At 67.3% G+C, this 15,137-nt stretch overlaps 1 protein-coding gene across 3 annotated transcripts; it reads right to left on the reverse strand.

Moving 5' to 3' along the window:
- Positions 1-1,139: 1,139 nt before the first annotated feature.
- LOC128829451 (caM kinase-like vesicle-associated protein) lies at positions 1,140-11,217 on the reverse strand. 3 transcript variants are annotated; one of them, XM_054014886.1, is made up of 11 exons: positions 11,109-11,217; positions 7,301-7,396; positions 6,564-6,695; positions 5,897-5,971; positions 5,468-5,606; positions 4,823-4,943; positions 3,607-3,682; positions 3,327-3,463; positions 2,511-2,589; positions 2,041-2,128; positions 1,140-1,605 (listed from the first exon to the last, which is right to left on the reverse strand). In XM_054014886.1, the coding sequence occupies exons 2-11, from the start codon at positions 7,393-7,395 to the stop codon at positions 1,435-1,437; spliced, it is 1,113 nt and encodes a 370-aa protein (XP_053870861.1). In that variant the 5' UTR covers position 7,396; positions 11,109-11,217; the 3' UTR covers positions 1,140-1,434. The 3 variants fall into 3 exon arrangements, with proteins under 3 accessions (XP_053870861.1, XP_053870860.1, XP_053870859.1); XM_054014885.1 differs by having other exon boundaries at positions 4,823-4,916; positions 11,109-11,193; XM_054014884.1 differs by lacking the exon at positions 11,109-11,217 and adding an exon at positions 7,619-7,642.
- Positions 11,218-15,137: the final 3,920 nt, after the last annotated feature.

Below are 15,137 nucleotides of genomic sequence, written 5' to 3' on the forward strand. Positions count from 1 at the left end.
CCCGCTCCCGCCGGCGGGATGGTCCGGCCCGGCCGCGCGGGGCCTACTGGGGGCTGTAGTCCTGAGGGCGCAGGGAGGGACAGAGAGACACGGGGACGGATGGACAGACATACGGACAGGGACGTGGGGAGGGGGGACAGATCACCCGGGAACAGGGACAAACAGACAGGGGGGCCGGCTGGATGGGTCCCCAGTGCCTATCCCCTTAACTCTGCCCCTTTGGGCCCCACTCCGTCACAGAGGGAGGTTGGCACCTGCTCCCCACCTCCTGCCACGCCCGGGGTGGGCCGTGCCCCGGGGCTGACTCCAGGGCTGTGCAGGGAAGGGGTCTGGGTCTGTAGGATGTCCCAGAAGTTGGCAGGCGTGCGGTGAGGGAAGAAGACACGGCTCTGCCTCAGTTTCCCCACTCTACCACGTCAATTCCCCCAGCGGTTTGCGAGGATCCCGTGCCACCCGCGGCGGTGGCCTTACAGAGTCGATGGGAAGGAGAAGGCGACCGCGGTCACCTGGAGCGAATTTACCAGGCGTGCTGCTTCTGCTGCCATTAATCCTGGGGTCTCTGAACCCCCCAGACTTTGCTTGGCCACCTCAATTGTCGTCTTTTAACAAACATTTTTGCCATGGCATTTCCTTCGGTTTTGTCCCTGGCTCTGGGAGGGGAGTGAGGGCTGGTGCAGGGCCGCCCAAAGGGGGGCAATTTGCCCTGGGCCCGCAGAGGCCCCTACAAGAATATAGTATTCTATAGTATTGCAACTTTTTTTTTATGGAAGGGGCCACCGAAATTGCTTTGCCTCAGGCCCCCTGAATCCTCTGGGCAGCCCTGGGCTGGTGGTTAGAGCCGGGCGGGGTGGGGCGGGGGTTCTGGGAGCCAGGACTCCTGGGTTCTCTCCCAGCTCTGGCAGGCGCGTGGGGTCTATTAGGTTAGACTGGGGGGGCTGGGAGCCCGGACTCCTGGGTTCTCGCCCCAGCTCTGGGAGGGGGATGGGGGTCGAGCAGAGCGGTGCTGGGAACCAGGACTCCTGGGTTCTATTCTCGGCACCAGGAGGGGACTGGCGTCTAGCAGTTAGATCCTTCTCTCCCGTCCTACCTCCAGGCCCTTCCCCGACCCCCTTGGAGGGACGACCGAGGAAGAAGTGACCTGCCAGAGACAGAATCTCTGTTTATTTTGTTATTTCCAGGCTCCCTGTAGGTGCAGGGGGGACAAGATCAAGTCCAAGGGGGGCGGGGGGCAGCCTGGGATTTCTGTATTAAAATAGCATCTTCAGAAAACATGCACCTGGCCTGGATGGATGGACATGCACATCCCAGTCCCATGGGCCGGTCCTGAGCTGGGGGCAGGGGTGGGGACAGAGCCAGGTTGGGAATGGGCCCCGGGGCCTTTCCCCTCTAGGGGGCGCTGGGTCCGATCCGGGTGCACGGAGCTGTACAAAGGGGTTATTGCGTCTTTTCTTCCGTGGGCCCCGCTGGCTCACTCGGTCGCTCCGTGGGGGGGGGTTCTGTGGGGCGGGGCTCGTCCACCGTCACCTCGGGGAGCGACATTGGGGGGTGGACGCCAGGCTCCAGGGCGCGGAGCCGCTGCATGAAGGTTGTGACTCGAATGGCCTTCTGTGGGGAGAGGGGAGCGGGTCAGAGAGCCCCACAATACTCCCCCCACTGTCCCCCCACAGTGCCCCCCAACCCACTCCCTGCAGCACGGCACCCCCTGGCCCCGGTCCTGCCTGCCAGGGGAATGCACCCCCTGCCCAGCCCCCCTACACCCCTCCCAGTGCCTGGCCCTGCCTGTCAGGGGAAAGCGCCCCTTGCCCAGCCCCCAGGGCCCCACCCCAAGGCACCCACCCCGGCACCTGGCCTTGCCTGCCCAGCCCCCCGCAGCACAGCGCCCCCCCAGCGCCCGGCCCCGACTGCCAGAGGAGAGCGCCCCCTGCCCAGCCCCCCGCAGCACAGCGCCCCCCAGCGCCCGGCCCCGACTGCCAGAGGAGAGCGCCCCCTGCCCAGCCCCCCGCAGCACAGCGCCCCCCCAGCGCCCCTGGAGAAACTCACCCGCCATTTGGCTTTGGCAAAGTTCTTCTCGATCTGGGCACAGACCCCCTCCTTGAGGTTCTTTTCCGAAGCCACGTTGCCCGCGATCCTGCGGGGCCGGTGTCGAGGGGTGGCCAGGTGGGGGGAGGATGCAGGTGAGATGGGGGGAGGGGAGGTTGGGAGGATGTGTGGTGTGGATGGGGTGGGCGTGGGTGATTGTGGGGGTGCGGGGGGGGGGAATAAAACATTGGCAGCCATTAGCCTGGGCAGTGAGGAGCCGGTTGGGGGGTGTCAGGGTAAGGCCCTGCAACACAGAGCTGCCTCCCAGCCCGGCCAGACGGACCCATGTACCTCCCTGCACCCCAGCTGAGAGTGAGTGACCCCCCCCATCAACCTCCATCCTGCCCCACGCCCACCCCCCACTCAACCCCCCACACACGATGCCCCTCCCCCACTCCGCTGCCCTGCCCCCCAGGCCCTCCCCCACTCACCAGACATGTCCCAGGGCCTCCTGCGCTGTGATCCTCTGGTCCTGATCCACCTCCAGGAGCTGCGACACCAGCTTCTTGGCTGCAATGGGGGGGGTCAGTGTGGGGTGAATGCCCCCCCATCCCGGAGTGGCAGGGACATGTGGGGAGACGAGTGAGGCAGGCTCCAGGGAGTTGGGGGATGGCAGGGTGGTGGGGGGTCTCATCAGTGGGAGAGAGCTTGTCCAAGCAGGGCGGGTCGGCGCTGTGGGGGCAGTGGGGAGCTGTGGGGCACAGGGGGACTCACCGGCGGGGGAGATCTCATCCCAGTAGGGGAGTCGGGGCTGTGGGGTGCTGTGGGGCACAGTGGGGGGCTGTGGGATGCGGGGGGCTCAGCAGCGGGGGAGATCTCATCCCAGTAGGGGGAGCCGGGGCGGTGGGGGGCTGTGGGGCGCTCACTGGTGGGGGAGATCTCGTCCCAGTAGGGGGAGTCGGGGCTGTGGGGTGCAGTGGGGGGCTATGGGGCACGGGGGGCTCACCGGCGGGGGAGATCTCGTCCCAGTAGGGGGAGTCGGGGCTGTGGGGCGCAGTGGGGGGCTGTGGGGCTCACCGGCAGGGGAGATCTCGTCCCAGTAGGGGAGTCGGGGCTGTGGGGCGCAGTGGGGGGCTGTGGGGCGCAGGGGGCTCACCGGCGGGGGAGATCTCGTCCCGGTAGGGGAGTCGGGGCTGTGGGGCGCAGTGGGGGGCTGTGGGGCGCTCACCGGCGGGGGAGATCTCGTCCCGGTAGGGGAGTCGGGGCTGTGGGACGCAGTGGGGGGCTGTGGGGCGCGGGGGGCTCACCGGCGGGGGAGATCTCGTCCCAGTAGGGCGGGTCGAAGCTGTATTCCCCGGCTAGGATCTGACGGAAGAGCTGCCGGTCCTGCCCCCGACCAGAGTCCTGCTCCGCCTCGGCGTAGAACGGGGGGTTCCCCGACAGCCTGCGGGGGGAGGGGCGGTCAGGGGGGGTCGCAGGGCCCTGACACCCCCCAGGTACAGCCTAATGCCACCCTCCTGACCCCCAGCCCGTGCCCAGATCTGACCCCCCCAGCCCCTCACCGCCCGACCCCCTGCCCCCACTCACAGGATGAAGAGGATGACCCCCACGGCCCAGCAGTCCACGGGGCGCCCATACCGCTGGCGGGCGATGACCTCGGGGGCTGGGGGCAGACAGAGATGGGGTGAGACCCCCAGATATAACGGGGGGGATGAGGACAAAGGTGGGGTGGGGCGGTGGGGGCAGTACTCAGGGGAGGGTCCCATACCCAGGTACTCGGGGGAGGGGCAGGGGTTTGTACCAGGTATTCAGGGGCGGGGGGAGGGTCATACCCGGGTACTCGGGGGGGGGGAGGTGTACCCAGTGTCACACCCCAGACCCACGTCGCCCCGTCTCTCTGCTCGTGGCACCGCTGAACCCCCGGAGGGCAGGGAAGTGGGGCAGGGGTCACGGCGAAGTGGGGCAGGGGCCCCCGGAGGGCAGGGAAGTGGGGCTGGGGTCCCGGGGAAGTGGAGCAGGGGTCCCGGGGAAGTGGAGCAGGGGCCCCCGAAGGGCAAGGAAGTGGGGCAGGGGTCCCGGGGAAGTGAGGCAGGGGCCCCCGAAGGGCAGGGAAGTGGGGCAGGGGTCCCGGGGAAGTGGGGCAGGGGGCTCCGGTGGTGAAGGACGTGCTGGGGCCCCAGGGCTGCAGAAGCCAGGCCGGGCGTGTGATCCTGTCCCAGCACTGGGCTGCCGCTCGCCCTGGCCAGGGGCAAGGGGTCTGGGGGTTTCACCCGGGGGCAGGGCAGAGGGGGCCGGGGGGGGGGGGGATTTCACACAGGAGCAGCGAAGGCGGGTGAAAGGTGCCCGGGTGAGAAAGTTCAGGGGAGAGCCCAGATTGTACCCTGGGGCACCTCGCACCCGGGTCCTCGTGGGGAGGGCGTACCCAGGTATTCGGGGGGATGGGGGGGCCATACCCAGGTACATGGGGGTTGCATACCCAGGTACTCATCTTGGGGCATACCCAGGGACTTGGGGGGATGGGGAGGCTGTACCCAGGTACTCAGGGGGGACGTACCCAGGTACTCATCTTGGGGCTTACACAGGAACTTGGGGGGATGGGAGCCGTACCCAGGTACTCGGGGGGGGGACCCAGGTACTCGGGGAGAAGAGGGGCCGTACCCAGGTACTTGGGGGGGCCGTACCCAGGTACTTGGGGGGGCATACCCAGGTACTTGTCTTGAGGCGTACTCAGGAACTTGGGGGGATGGGGGGCCGTACCCAGGTACTCAGGGGGGACGTACCCAGGTACTCAGGGGGGACGTACCCAGGTACTCGGGCGTCCCGCAGGGCTCAGTGATGGCTCCGTTCTCGAAGCGCGACAGGTAGAAATCCCGGAGCACGACTTTGGCGCGGCTTTGCTGGGTGTGATAGACCAGGTTCTCCAGCTGGGGGGCGCCGGGCGTCAGACCCCCCCGCCGGCCCCTCAGTGCAGCCCCACAGCGCCCCCTCCCCCGCCAGCCCCACAGCGTGCCCCCCCGCTGGCCCTCCCCCGCCAGCCCCACAGCGCCCCCTCCCCCGCCAGCCCCACAGCGTGCCCCCCCGCTGGCCCTCCAGGGCCAGCCCCACAGCGCCCCCTGCCGCACAGTGCCCCCGTGCTGGCCCCACCCTGCTCCCTCCCCTCCGGCCCCACACTCCCCCTCCCTTCCCACCAGCCTGCCCCACACCACTCCACCCCTTTCCCCCCTCCCAGCCTGCCCCCACCCCTAAGACCACCACCCCACCCACACGGCACAGGCGTGGCCACTGTGTGGGGATGTGAGCTAAAGAAACCAGACAGCGAGTCTCATTGCCCGTGAAACCTGGGGGCTGGGAGCCAGGACTCCTGGGTTCTCTCCCCGGCTCTGGGAGGGGAGTGGGGCCTGGTGGGTAGAGCGGGGGTGGGGGCAACCCGGACGCCTGGGTCCCTGACCTTGAGGTTGCGGTGCACGATGTGCAGGCTGTGCAGATAGGCCAGGGCCTCGAGCACCTGCCGGATCAGGCTGCTGGCGTCTCGCTCCGTGTAGCAGCCCAGGTCCAGAATCCAGTCGAACACGTCCCCGCCCGTCGCCCTGCAGGGGGCGGCACCGGCGGGCTCAGCCCTGGGGCCCCCCCGAGCCCCTCCTGAGCCTGGAGCGCCCTCCCCCCTACTTCCTACCTGCCCCGGGGTCCCCTCCCCTCCCCCCTGCTCCCAGCCCCGGGGGTCCCCCAACCCATATCCCCTCACTCCCCCCACTCCCCTCTCCTCCCAGGATGGGATCAGCCCCCAGCCAATACCCCCCAAACCCTGGCATCCCCCCCAACCATGGGACCCCCCCGTTCCCCGCCCCGAGGTTGCCCCCCCCCAGGCCCCAGCACTCACAGCTCCTGGATGATGTAAAATTCCCTGCGTGTCTCAAAGGTGTCAATCAGCTGAAGGATGTTGGGGTGACTCACCCTGGGGGGGGGAAGGAATTGGGGGGCAAGCAATTGGCACAGTTTCCTTCCTGCCCCCGGCCTGCCCTCCCCCGCTCCAGAGCGATACCCCCCCACCTGCCCTCCCCTGCTGCAGATACCCCCCCCCCCAGCACAGCAGATCCACGCCGGCTGTTGCCGAAAGAGACGTCCTGACTCCTACGTGGCAATTCTGGCAAGTGCCAGGATGCCCAGGTCTGCCTCAGTTTCCCTCTGCCATGCACTGAGCGCAAAGGGGAGGGACTGGCCAGAGGCCAGAGTCATTCGCAACGGGAACCCTAGAGGCCAGGACACCCCCACCTCCTCACCCCTGGGCAGGGCGGCAGGGCGAGGGCCCCCCCGAGCTGCCGAGCAAAGGGGAACAATGCCGGGGGGGAGGGAGGGGCGACAGATGCAGCAAGGCCAGAAATGTGCAAGTGTGTGGGGATTTTCTGAAGGCTGGGCCTGCCTCAGTTTCCCCTTGCAGGAGGGGAGGGTGACTGGAGGAAGGGAGCCAGGTGCCGAAGGCTCTCAGGGACCCCCCTTTGCCAGTACTCCCGGCCCGGCTGCGGGGGGGGGGCTGCTCCGGTACCTACATCTTCAGGATGAGGATCTCGTTCCGGGCCGCCTGTCGAACCTTCCTGCCGTCCTTCTTCCGGAACCGCTTGCAGACGACAAGCCGGTCGGTCCGGCGCTCGCGGGCCAGGCACAGCTCACAGAACTCCTTCCTGTCGGGGGGAGACGTCACACAGCCCCCGTGACTCGCCCCCCCCCCAGCTACCCCGCATCCCACCCCCTCTGTAACCCCCCAACAGCCTGCGAATTACTGGGACTACCCTTCCCAGCACAGTGTGTGCCTCAGTTTCCCCCCCGCTGGCCAGCGTTCTGCACAGCACGGCCCGGCCGAGTCGGACTCTGCCGCGCCCCGGGACAGAACCGGATCAAGCCACCAATGGAGGGGCTGGGGGGGACGGCTGGGGGGGGGGGGGCTGGGGCAACCACACGCACCCCCCCCCGATGGGCAACGCCAGGGCCTACCTCCGTCCTCATGCCCGTCCCTGTCCCCAGCCAAGGGTTTCCTGCCCCGTCCCCCTGGGAGAACTGAGGGGCCCCGTCCCGCCCCTTTTGCCCCACCCCCTACCCTGTTCATCCCGTCCCAGTGCCAGATGTCCTCGGAGGGGCTCCCCTGGAGTCTGGTACAATGATCCCCCTCCCTCCTCCACCCACCTCAGGGAAACTGAGGCACGTGATCAAACTGGGGAGCGGGTCGCTGTGGGAGGGGGGGTCTTTGTGGGCCGGGCTGTGGAGAGCAGGGCCTCCCCCAGATACTCACGCACTCAGCAGCTCCCCGATCTCGTACTTGTCCGTGATGTCGCCCACGGAGTTGTAGTTCTTCTCCTCCCGCAGCCGGAGACACCCCCACGGCATCCTGGGGGGGCGGGGGTCGGGGGAGTGAGACAGAGCCAGCATCCCCCATGGTGCCCCCCACCTGCCCCTGCAGCCCGGTGCCCCCTTCCCTGCCCCCTGCAGCCCGGCACCCCCCACAGAGCCCCCCACCTACCCCTGCAGCCTGGCACACCCCAATGACCCCCTACAGCCTGGTGCCCCCCACTGAGCCAGACAGATCCTCCATCCTGGGGCTGGAAGTCACCTGACAGAGAAGGCTCCTTATGGGCCTTGGTGGGGTCAGGAACGGGGCCGTGGGATTCGGGACCTCGGCTCCCCTGGAATTTCCCCTCATGCCCGGTTAGAACTGGGCTGCCATCACCTCCCGGCAGAGACTTGGGAGCCCCCCTCCCAGAGCTGGGGAGAGAACCCAGGAGTCCTGGTTCCCAGCCCCCCACCCAGCTCTCACCACCAGACCCCACTCCCCTCCCAGAGCTGTGGAGAGAACCCATGAGTCCTGGTTCCCAGCCCCCCACCCAGCTCTCACCACCAGACCCCACTCCCCTCCCAGAGCCAGTTCCCAGACCAGGGCAACAGCTGCCTCCTGGGTTCTGACACCAGCAAAGCTCGGCCCGGCTGGCAGAGCCAGTGACCCAAAGGGTGGGATCCAGGGCTGGGCTGGGGGGGGCTGCGGGTCGGGAGTGAGGGGCACCGGCAGGGCTTGGGGTGGGGCTGGGCTGGGGGGGGCTGCGGGTCGGGAGTGAGGGGCACCGGCAGGGCTGGGGGGGGGCTGCAGGTCGGGAGTGAGGGGCACCAGCAGAGCTGGGGGGGGCAGGGCTGGGCTGGGGGGGGGCTGCGGGTCAGGAGTGAGGGGCACCGGCAGGGCTGGGGGGGGGGAGCAGGGACCCGCCCCGCCCCGGGTGCTGAGTGGTGACAACCGGCCAGATGGTCCCAGAACCCTCCTATCGCCATGGTAACCCCGAGAACCCCCGCTGTTGCCATGGCAACCCAGCTACAGCAGCTTGAAGGCAACAGGAGCGGGAACCTGGTGTAACCTGGCAGGGGGAGGGGCACCAACAACCGCAACCCAGACAGGTACCGACATACACACCACACATCGACACACAGACTGCGACACACACCGCACAGCCGCAGGCACACGCACCACACAACCATGCGCACACTGCGACACACGCACCACACAGCCGCACACACACTAACACATATACCCCACAACTGCACACACACACACCACACAACTGCGCACACGCACCACACAACCGCACACACCCTGTGACACGCACACCGCACAACCGCACACATATTGCAACACACACACCACACAACTGCACACACATTGTGACACATGTCCCACAACCACGCCCACACTGCGACACACACACACACCACACAAGCACACACACTGCGACACACACACAACACAACTAAACACACACGGCGATACACACACCACACAACCGTGCACACACTGCGACACACGCACCGCACAACCGCATACACACTGTGACACACGTACACCCCACACCCCACAACCATACACACATTGCAACACACGCACCGCACAACCCCTCACAAATCCTACAACTGCACACCCCCCCCACAACCGCACACACTGTGACACCCCCCACATACACACGCACTGCAACACAGACCCCACACACATCCACAACTGCACACACCCCACAATTGCACACATACTGACACACACCACACAACAGCAGATATGCAGCACGCCCACCCCACGGCCACACACATATGCCACATACACCCCACAACCGCACACACAACCACACACACCACAACCATACATCAGAATTGCACACACATACTACGGCACATGCACCATAACCACACACATACACCACAATTGCACACATGCACCATGCACACCACACAACTGTGCACACATCCCATGCACACCACACACCCACGTGCACACACTGACACACACAGCACAACCGCACACATGGACCCAACTATTCACACTCCCATGCACACCACACAACTGCGCACACACACATGCACACCATACAGCCATGCACACCCACTGACACACACCCCACAACCTCACACATACACACCATAACCGCATACATGCACCACAACTGCACACACACGTCAATGCACACAAGACAACTGCACACACACGCTGCGAGATATGCACCATGCGAAGACAACCATGTCCACATACTGTGACACACACATTACAACCACACACACATGCTGCGACACACACTGTGACACACGCAACACAGCCGTGCACACACACTGCAATACACACAACAGAACCCATCCATGCACAGACATACAGCCAACGTGAAAAAATCCCACACCACCCAACACTACCTGTGAAACACAGAACATGCCCCACACTGTAATCACACAAACACCACAACTGCACCCAATGCTCAGACACAACACTGCAACCATACACACGGAACAGACACACAACGCAGCTGGGCCACATAGTGCAAGTGCACAGGCGCAAAGCCACACACAACACATCATCGCAAACACAAACACCACACTACAGCTGCGCACCCCAACACAGAGCAGGGCCTGGCCGCTGAGGGCACCTACACACTCAGGCAAAAAAAAACACACACACACACACACACACAGAGCAGGGCAAAGGGGTCGGGGGAGAGGCTAAGAACTGAAAATGCTCAGAGCAGCGGTTGGCAAGTGAGAGCCGCTTGGGTCAGTGAGTAAATCAGGGACCCCCCCACCAGCACCACCCGGCCCTGACTGGCCAAGGGAGAGCACCCCCTGCCCAGCCCCCCACCCAGACCCCCGCAGCACAGCACCCCCCAAAGCCCAGCCCTGACTGCCAGGAGAGAGCACCCCCTGCCCAGCCCCTCACCCTGCTCCCTGCCCCACGGTGCCCCCACAGCACCTGGTCCTGACCGGCCAGGGGAGAGCGCCCCCTGCCCAACCCCCAACCCTGCTCCCTGCCCTGCTCCACACAGCACAGCGCCTGGTCCCGAACGCGCCCCTGCCCAGCCCCTCATCCTGCTCCCCACAGTATGGAGCTCCCCAGCGCCTGGCTTCTGCCCAGCCCTCACCCCGCTCCCCTCAGCCTGGTGCCCCCCAGTACCCGGTCCTGAGTGCCGGGGGAGAGCGGGAGCCCCCTACCCTGCTCCCCTCAGCCCGGTGCCCCCCCAGTGCCCGGTCCTGAGTGCTGGGGGAGAGAGGGAGCCCCCTACCCTGCTCCCATCAGCCCAGACCCCCTTCGCAGGGGGCCAAGCTTCAGCTCCTTCTAACTTTGCCAAACTTCACCCGCTGGTTCCCTTACAAGCAAAATGTGCCTAGAGCTGCCACCCCCCAGAGACAACTGCAACCTGCCCCCCCAGTAACCACGAGACCCTGCTCCTGTCCCAGAGCCGGGGAGAGAGCCCAGGAGTCCTGGCTCCCAGCCCCCCCCCCCACCCCCGCTCTAACCACCAGACCCCACTCCCCTCCCTGCCAGGAAAAGAACCCAGGAGTCCTGGCTCCCAGCCCCCCCCGCTCTAACCACTAGACCCCCACTCCCCTCCCAGAGCCGGGGAGAGAACCCAGGAGTCCTGGCTCCCAGCCCCCCTGCCCGCTCTCAGCACTAGCCCCCACTCCCCTCGCAGAGCCGGGGAGACAACCCAGGAGTCCTGGCTCCCAGCCCCCCCTGCTCTAACCCACCAGCCCCCGCTCCCCTCCCAGAGTCGGGGAGAGAACCCAGGAGTCCTGGCTCCCCGGCTTACCTGGGGCTGGGTCCGGGTCCAGTCACCGCCGCCCGCGGGCGCTGGGGGCCATGTCCGGAGCCCGGCTCCGTCTCCTGCCTGCCCGGAGCCGCCGGGGACTCTGAGCGCACCGCAGCCGCGCGGGGCGGAGCAGAGCGCACGGGAGAGCGAGAGAAATAGGTCGGCAACAGGAGGGCGGGGGGGAGCTAGGACGCCGGGGTTCGCTCCCCTGATATGGGAGGGGAGGGGGCTCTCGTGGTTACAGCGCGGCGGGGGGGGGGGGGGGGGCTGGGAGCCCACGGCTGGGTGATCGGGGCTGTGGGGCGGGAGGGGGGGCACCGGCAGAGCTGGGGAGCCCAGGGTGGGGCTATGGGGGGCTGCGGTCGGGAGGGGGGGCACTGACAGAGCTGGGGGACACAGGGCTGGGCTATGGGGGTCTGTGGGTTGGGAATGAGGGGGACACAGGGCTGGGTTATGGGGGGTTGCAGTTGGGATGGGGGGACACAGGGCTGGGCTATGGGGGTCTGTGGGTTGGGAATGGGGGGACACAGGGCTGGGCTATGGGGGTCTGTGGGTTGAGAATGGGGGGACACAGGGCTGGGTTATGGGGGGTTGCAGTTGGGGTGGGGGGACACAGGGCTGGGCTATGGGGGTCTGTGGGTTGAGAATGGGGGGACACAGGGCTGGGCTATGGGGGTCTGTGGGTTGGGAATGGGGGGGACACAGGGCTGGGCTATGGGGGTCTGTGGGTTGAGAATGGGGGGACACAGGGCTGGGCTATGGGGGTCTGTGGGTTGGGAATGAGGGGGACACAGGGCTGGGCTATGGGGGTCTGTGGGTTGAGAATGGGGGGACACAGGGCTGGGTTATGGGGGGTTGCAGTTGGGATGGGGGGACACAGGGCTGGGCTATGGGGGTCTGTGGGTTGGGAATGGGGGGGACACAGGGCTGGGCTATGGGGGTCTGTGGGTTGGGAATGGGGGGACACCAGGGCTGGGTTATGGGGGGGTTGCAGTTGGGATGGGGGGGGACTGGCAGAGCTGCAGGGAGCCCACAGCTGGGTTATGGGGGGCTGTGGTTGGAAGTGGGGGGAACTGTCAGAGCTCTGGGACACCAGGGCGGGGCTATGGGGGGCTGGAGTGGGGGGCACTGGCAGGGCTGGGGAGCCCCGGGTGGGGCTATGGGGGGCTGTGGGTCAGGAGTGGGGGGGAGGGTGTGGGAGGGCTGCCATGATGAGGCCCAGTCGCCCCCCAGGGGGTTCGGTTCCCCATGAATATTTCAGCATCTGCCGCAGACGCCAGGAGAAGGAAACGTCTCGCTGCGGACTGGAGAGTCTGTCACGGACCCCCCCCCCCGTCACTGCCGACCCACAGCCCCCCCAGCTCTGCCGGTGCCCCTCACTCGCGGCCCCCAGCTCGGCCGGTGCCCCTCAGCCGCAACCCCCAGCCCCGGGCTCCCCCCACCCCCACCGCTGTGCTTTCCTGGATCAGGTCCCAGGTGACTCCACTGTGCCTGGTGCAGGGCACCTGGAATTCCCCATGGGGGGCCTGTCCCCCAGCCCCCATGGGATTAACAGACACCTCCCTCCCGGCACCAATTCCCCTATGGCCCGGCCCTGGCCACAGCTTAGACCTCACCCCCCAACCCCGCAGCCACCCCGACTGGCCAGGCGGGAGGTGGTTCTGGGCCCCAGCCAGCTCTGGGGGGGAGCAGTCACCCACCGCTGCACAGGGGTAGTGCGCCCAGCCCCGACATGCAGCCACCTCTGGGGCGGAGCAGCTGGGAACAGCCACCCACTGCTGCACAGGAGTGGTGCGCCCGGCCCCAACATGCAGCCACCTCTGGGGCGGAGCAGCTGGGAACAGCCACCCCACGCTGCACAGGAGTGGTGCGCCCGGCCCCAACATGCAGCCACCTCTGGGGCGGAGCAGCTGGGAACAGCCACCCACTGCTGCACAGGAGTGGTGCGCCCGGCCCCAACATGCAGCCACCTCTGGGGCGGAGCAGCTGGGAACAGCCACCCACTGCTGCACAGGAGTGGTGCGCCCGCCCCCGCCATGCAGCCACCTCTGGGGCGGAGCAGCTGGGAACAGCCACCCCACGCTGCACAGGAGTGGTGCGCCCGCCCCCGCCATGCAGCCACCTCTGGGGCAGAGCAGCTGGGAACAGCCACCCCACGCTGCACAGGAGTGGTGCGCCCGCCCCCGCCATGCAGCCACCTCTGGGGCGGAGCAGCTGGGAACAGCCACCCCACGCTGCACAGGAGTGGTGCGCCCGCCCCCGCCATGCAGCCACCGGTGGGGCAGGGCAAGGGGGGAACAGCCACCCCACGCTGCACAGGAGTGGTGCGCCCGGCCCCGCCATGCAGCCACCTCTGGGGCGGAGCAGCTGGGAACAGCCACCCCACGCTGCACAGGAGTGGTGCGCCCGCCCCCGCCATGCAGCCACCTCTGGGGCGGAGCAGCTGGGAACAGCCACCCACTGCTGCACAGGAGTGGTGCGCCCGGCCCCAACATGCAGCCACCTCTGGGGCGGAGCAGCTGGGAACAGCCACCCACTGCTGCACAGGAGTGGTGCGCCCGGCCCCAACATGCAGCCACCTCTGGGGCGGAGCAGCTGGGAACAGCCACCCCACGCTGCACAGGAGTGGTGCGCCCGGCCCCGCCATGCAGCCACCGGTGGGGCAGGGCAAGGGGGGAACAGCCACCCCACGCTGCACAGGAGTGGTGCGCCCGCCCCCGCCATGCAGCCACCTCTGGGGCGGAGCAGCTGGGAACAGCCACCCACTGCTGCACACGAGTGGTGCGCCCGCCCCCGCCATGCAGCCACCGGTGGGGCAGGGCAAGGGGGGAACAGCCACCCCACGCTGCACAGGAGTGGTGCGCCCGGCCCCAACATGCAGCCACCTCTGGGGCGGAGCAGCTGGGAACAGCCACCCCACGCTGCACAGGAGTGGTGCGCCCGGCCCCAACATGCAGCCACCTCTGGGGCGGAGCAGCTGGGAACAGCCACCCCACGCTGCACAGGAGTGGTGCGCCCGGCCCCAACATGCAGCCACCTCTGGGGCGGAGCAGCTGGGAACAGCCACCCCACGCTGCACAGGAGTGGTGCGCCCGCCCCCGCCATGCAGCCACCTCTGGGGCGGAGCAGCTGGGAACAGCCACCCCACACTGCACAGGAGTGGTGCGCCCGGTCCCAACATGCAGCCACCTCTGGGGCGGAGCAGCTGGGAACAGCCACCCCACGCTGCACAGGAGTGGTGCGCCCGCCCCCGCCATGCAGCCACCTCTGGGGCGGAGCAGCTGGGAACAGCCACCCCACACTGCACAGGAGTGGTGCGCCCGGCCCCAACATGCAGCCACCTCTGGGGCGGAGCAGCTGGGAACAGCCACCCCACGCTGCACAGGAGTGGTGCGCCCGGCCCCAACATGCAGCCACCTCTGGGGCGGAGCAGCTGGGAACAGCCACCCCACGCTGCACAGGAGTGGTGCGCCCGCCCCCGCCATGCAGCCACCTCTGGGGCGGAGCAGCTGGGAACAGCCACCCCACGCTGCACAGGAGTGGTGCGCCCGCCCCCGCCATGCAGCCACCGGTGGGGCAGGGCAAGGGGGGAACAGCCCCTCTAACTCCGCTGGAGGACAGCTCGCCCCAGGGCTGAGATGCTATTTCTGGCGCAGTGAACAGGCAGCGGCAGCCGGCACTGAACGAGGGCAGAGCCAGCGGTGACGCATGAAGCCGCATCTCAGAGAAACGGCAGAACCTCTCCTGAGAGGCCAAGCAGAGAAGCCAGGACTCCTGGGTTCTCTCCACAGTTCTGGGAGGGGAGTGGGGTCTAGTGGCTCGTGTAGTTGACTCACCTTCTCTTCATGACTCAGTTTCCCAAATTGGGAGAGTGATGTTCACTGGCCAACTCAGGGGGAGGAGTCACAGAGACCGGGTTGGGGGCATAGAGACAGGTAGCTGTGGGGCAGGGATGTGGGGGGCAGAGAGAGGGGATGGTGGGGGAGAGGTGCATGGCTGGCTATGGGGGCACAGACTGGCAGCTGGGTG

This window comes from Malaclemys terrapin (genome assembly GCF_027887155.1).
Source record: "Malaclemys terrapin pileata isolate rMalTer1 chromosome 20 unlocalized genomic scaffold, rMalTer1.hap1 SUPER_20_unloc_1, whole genome shotgun sequence".
NCBI classification, from domain to species: Eukaryota; Metazoa; Chordata; order Testudines; family Emydidae; genus Malaclemys; species Malaclemys terrapin.

Excerpts from the sequence above, each read along its gene's own strand:
- LOC128829451 (XM_054014886.1), bottom strand. The coding sequence starts at position 7,395 with ATGCCGTGGGGGTGTCTCCGGCTGCGGGAGGAGAAGAACTACAACTCC. Across the intron at positions 3,464-3,606 it reads GGGGTCATCCTCTTCATCCT|GCTGTCGGGGAACCCCCCGT; the intron begins GTGAGTGGGGGC and ends CTCCCCCCGCAG. Across the intron at positions 2,590-3,326 it reads GGACGAGATCTCCCCCGCCG|CCAAGAAGCTGGTGTCGCAG; the intron begins GTGAGCCCCCCG and ends CCCCCATTGCAG.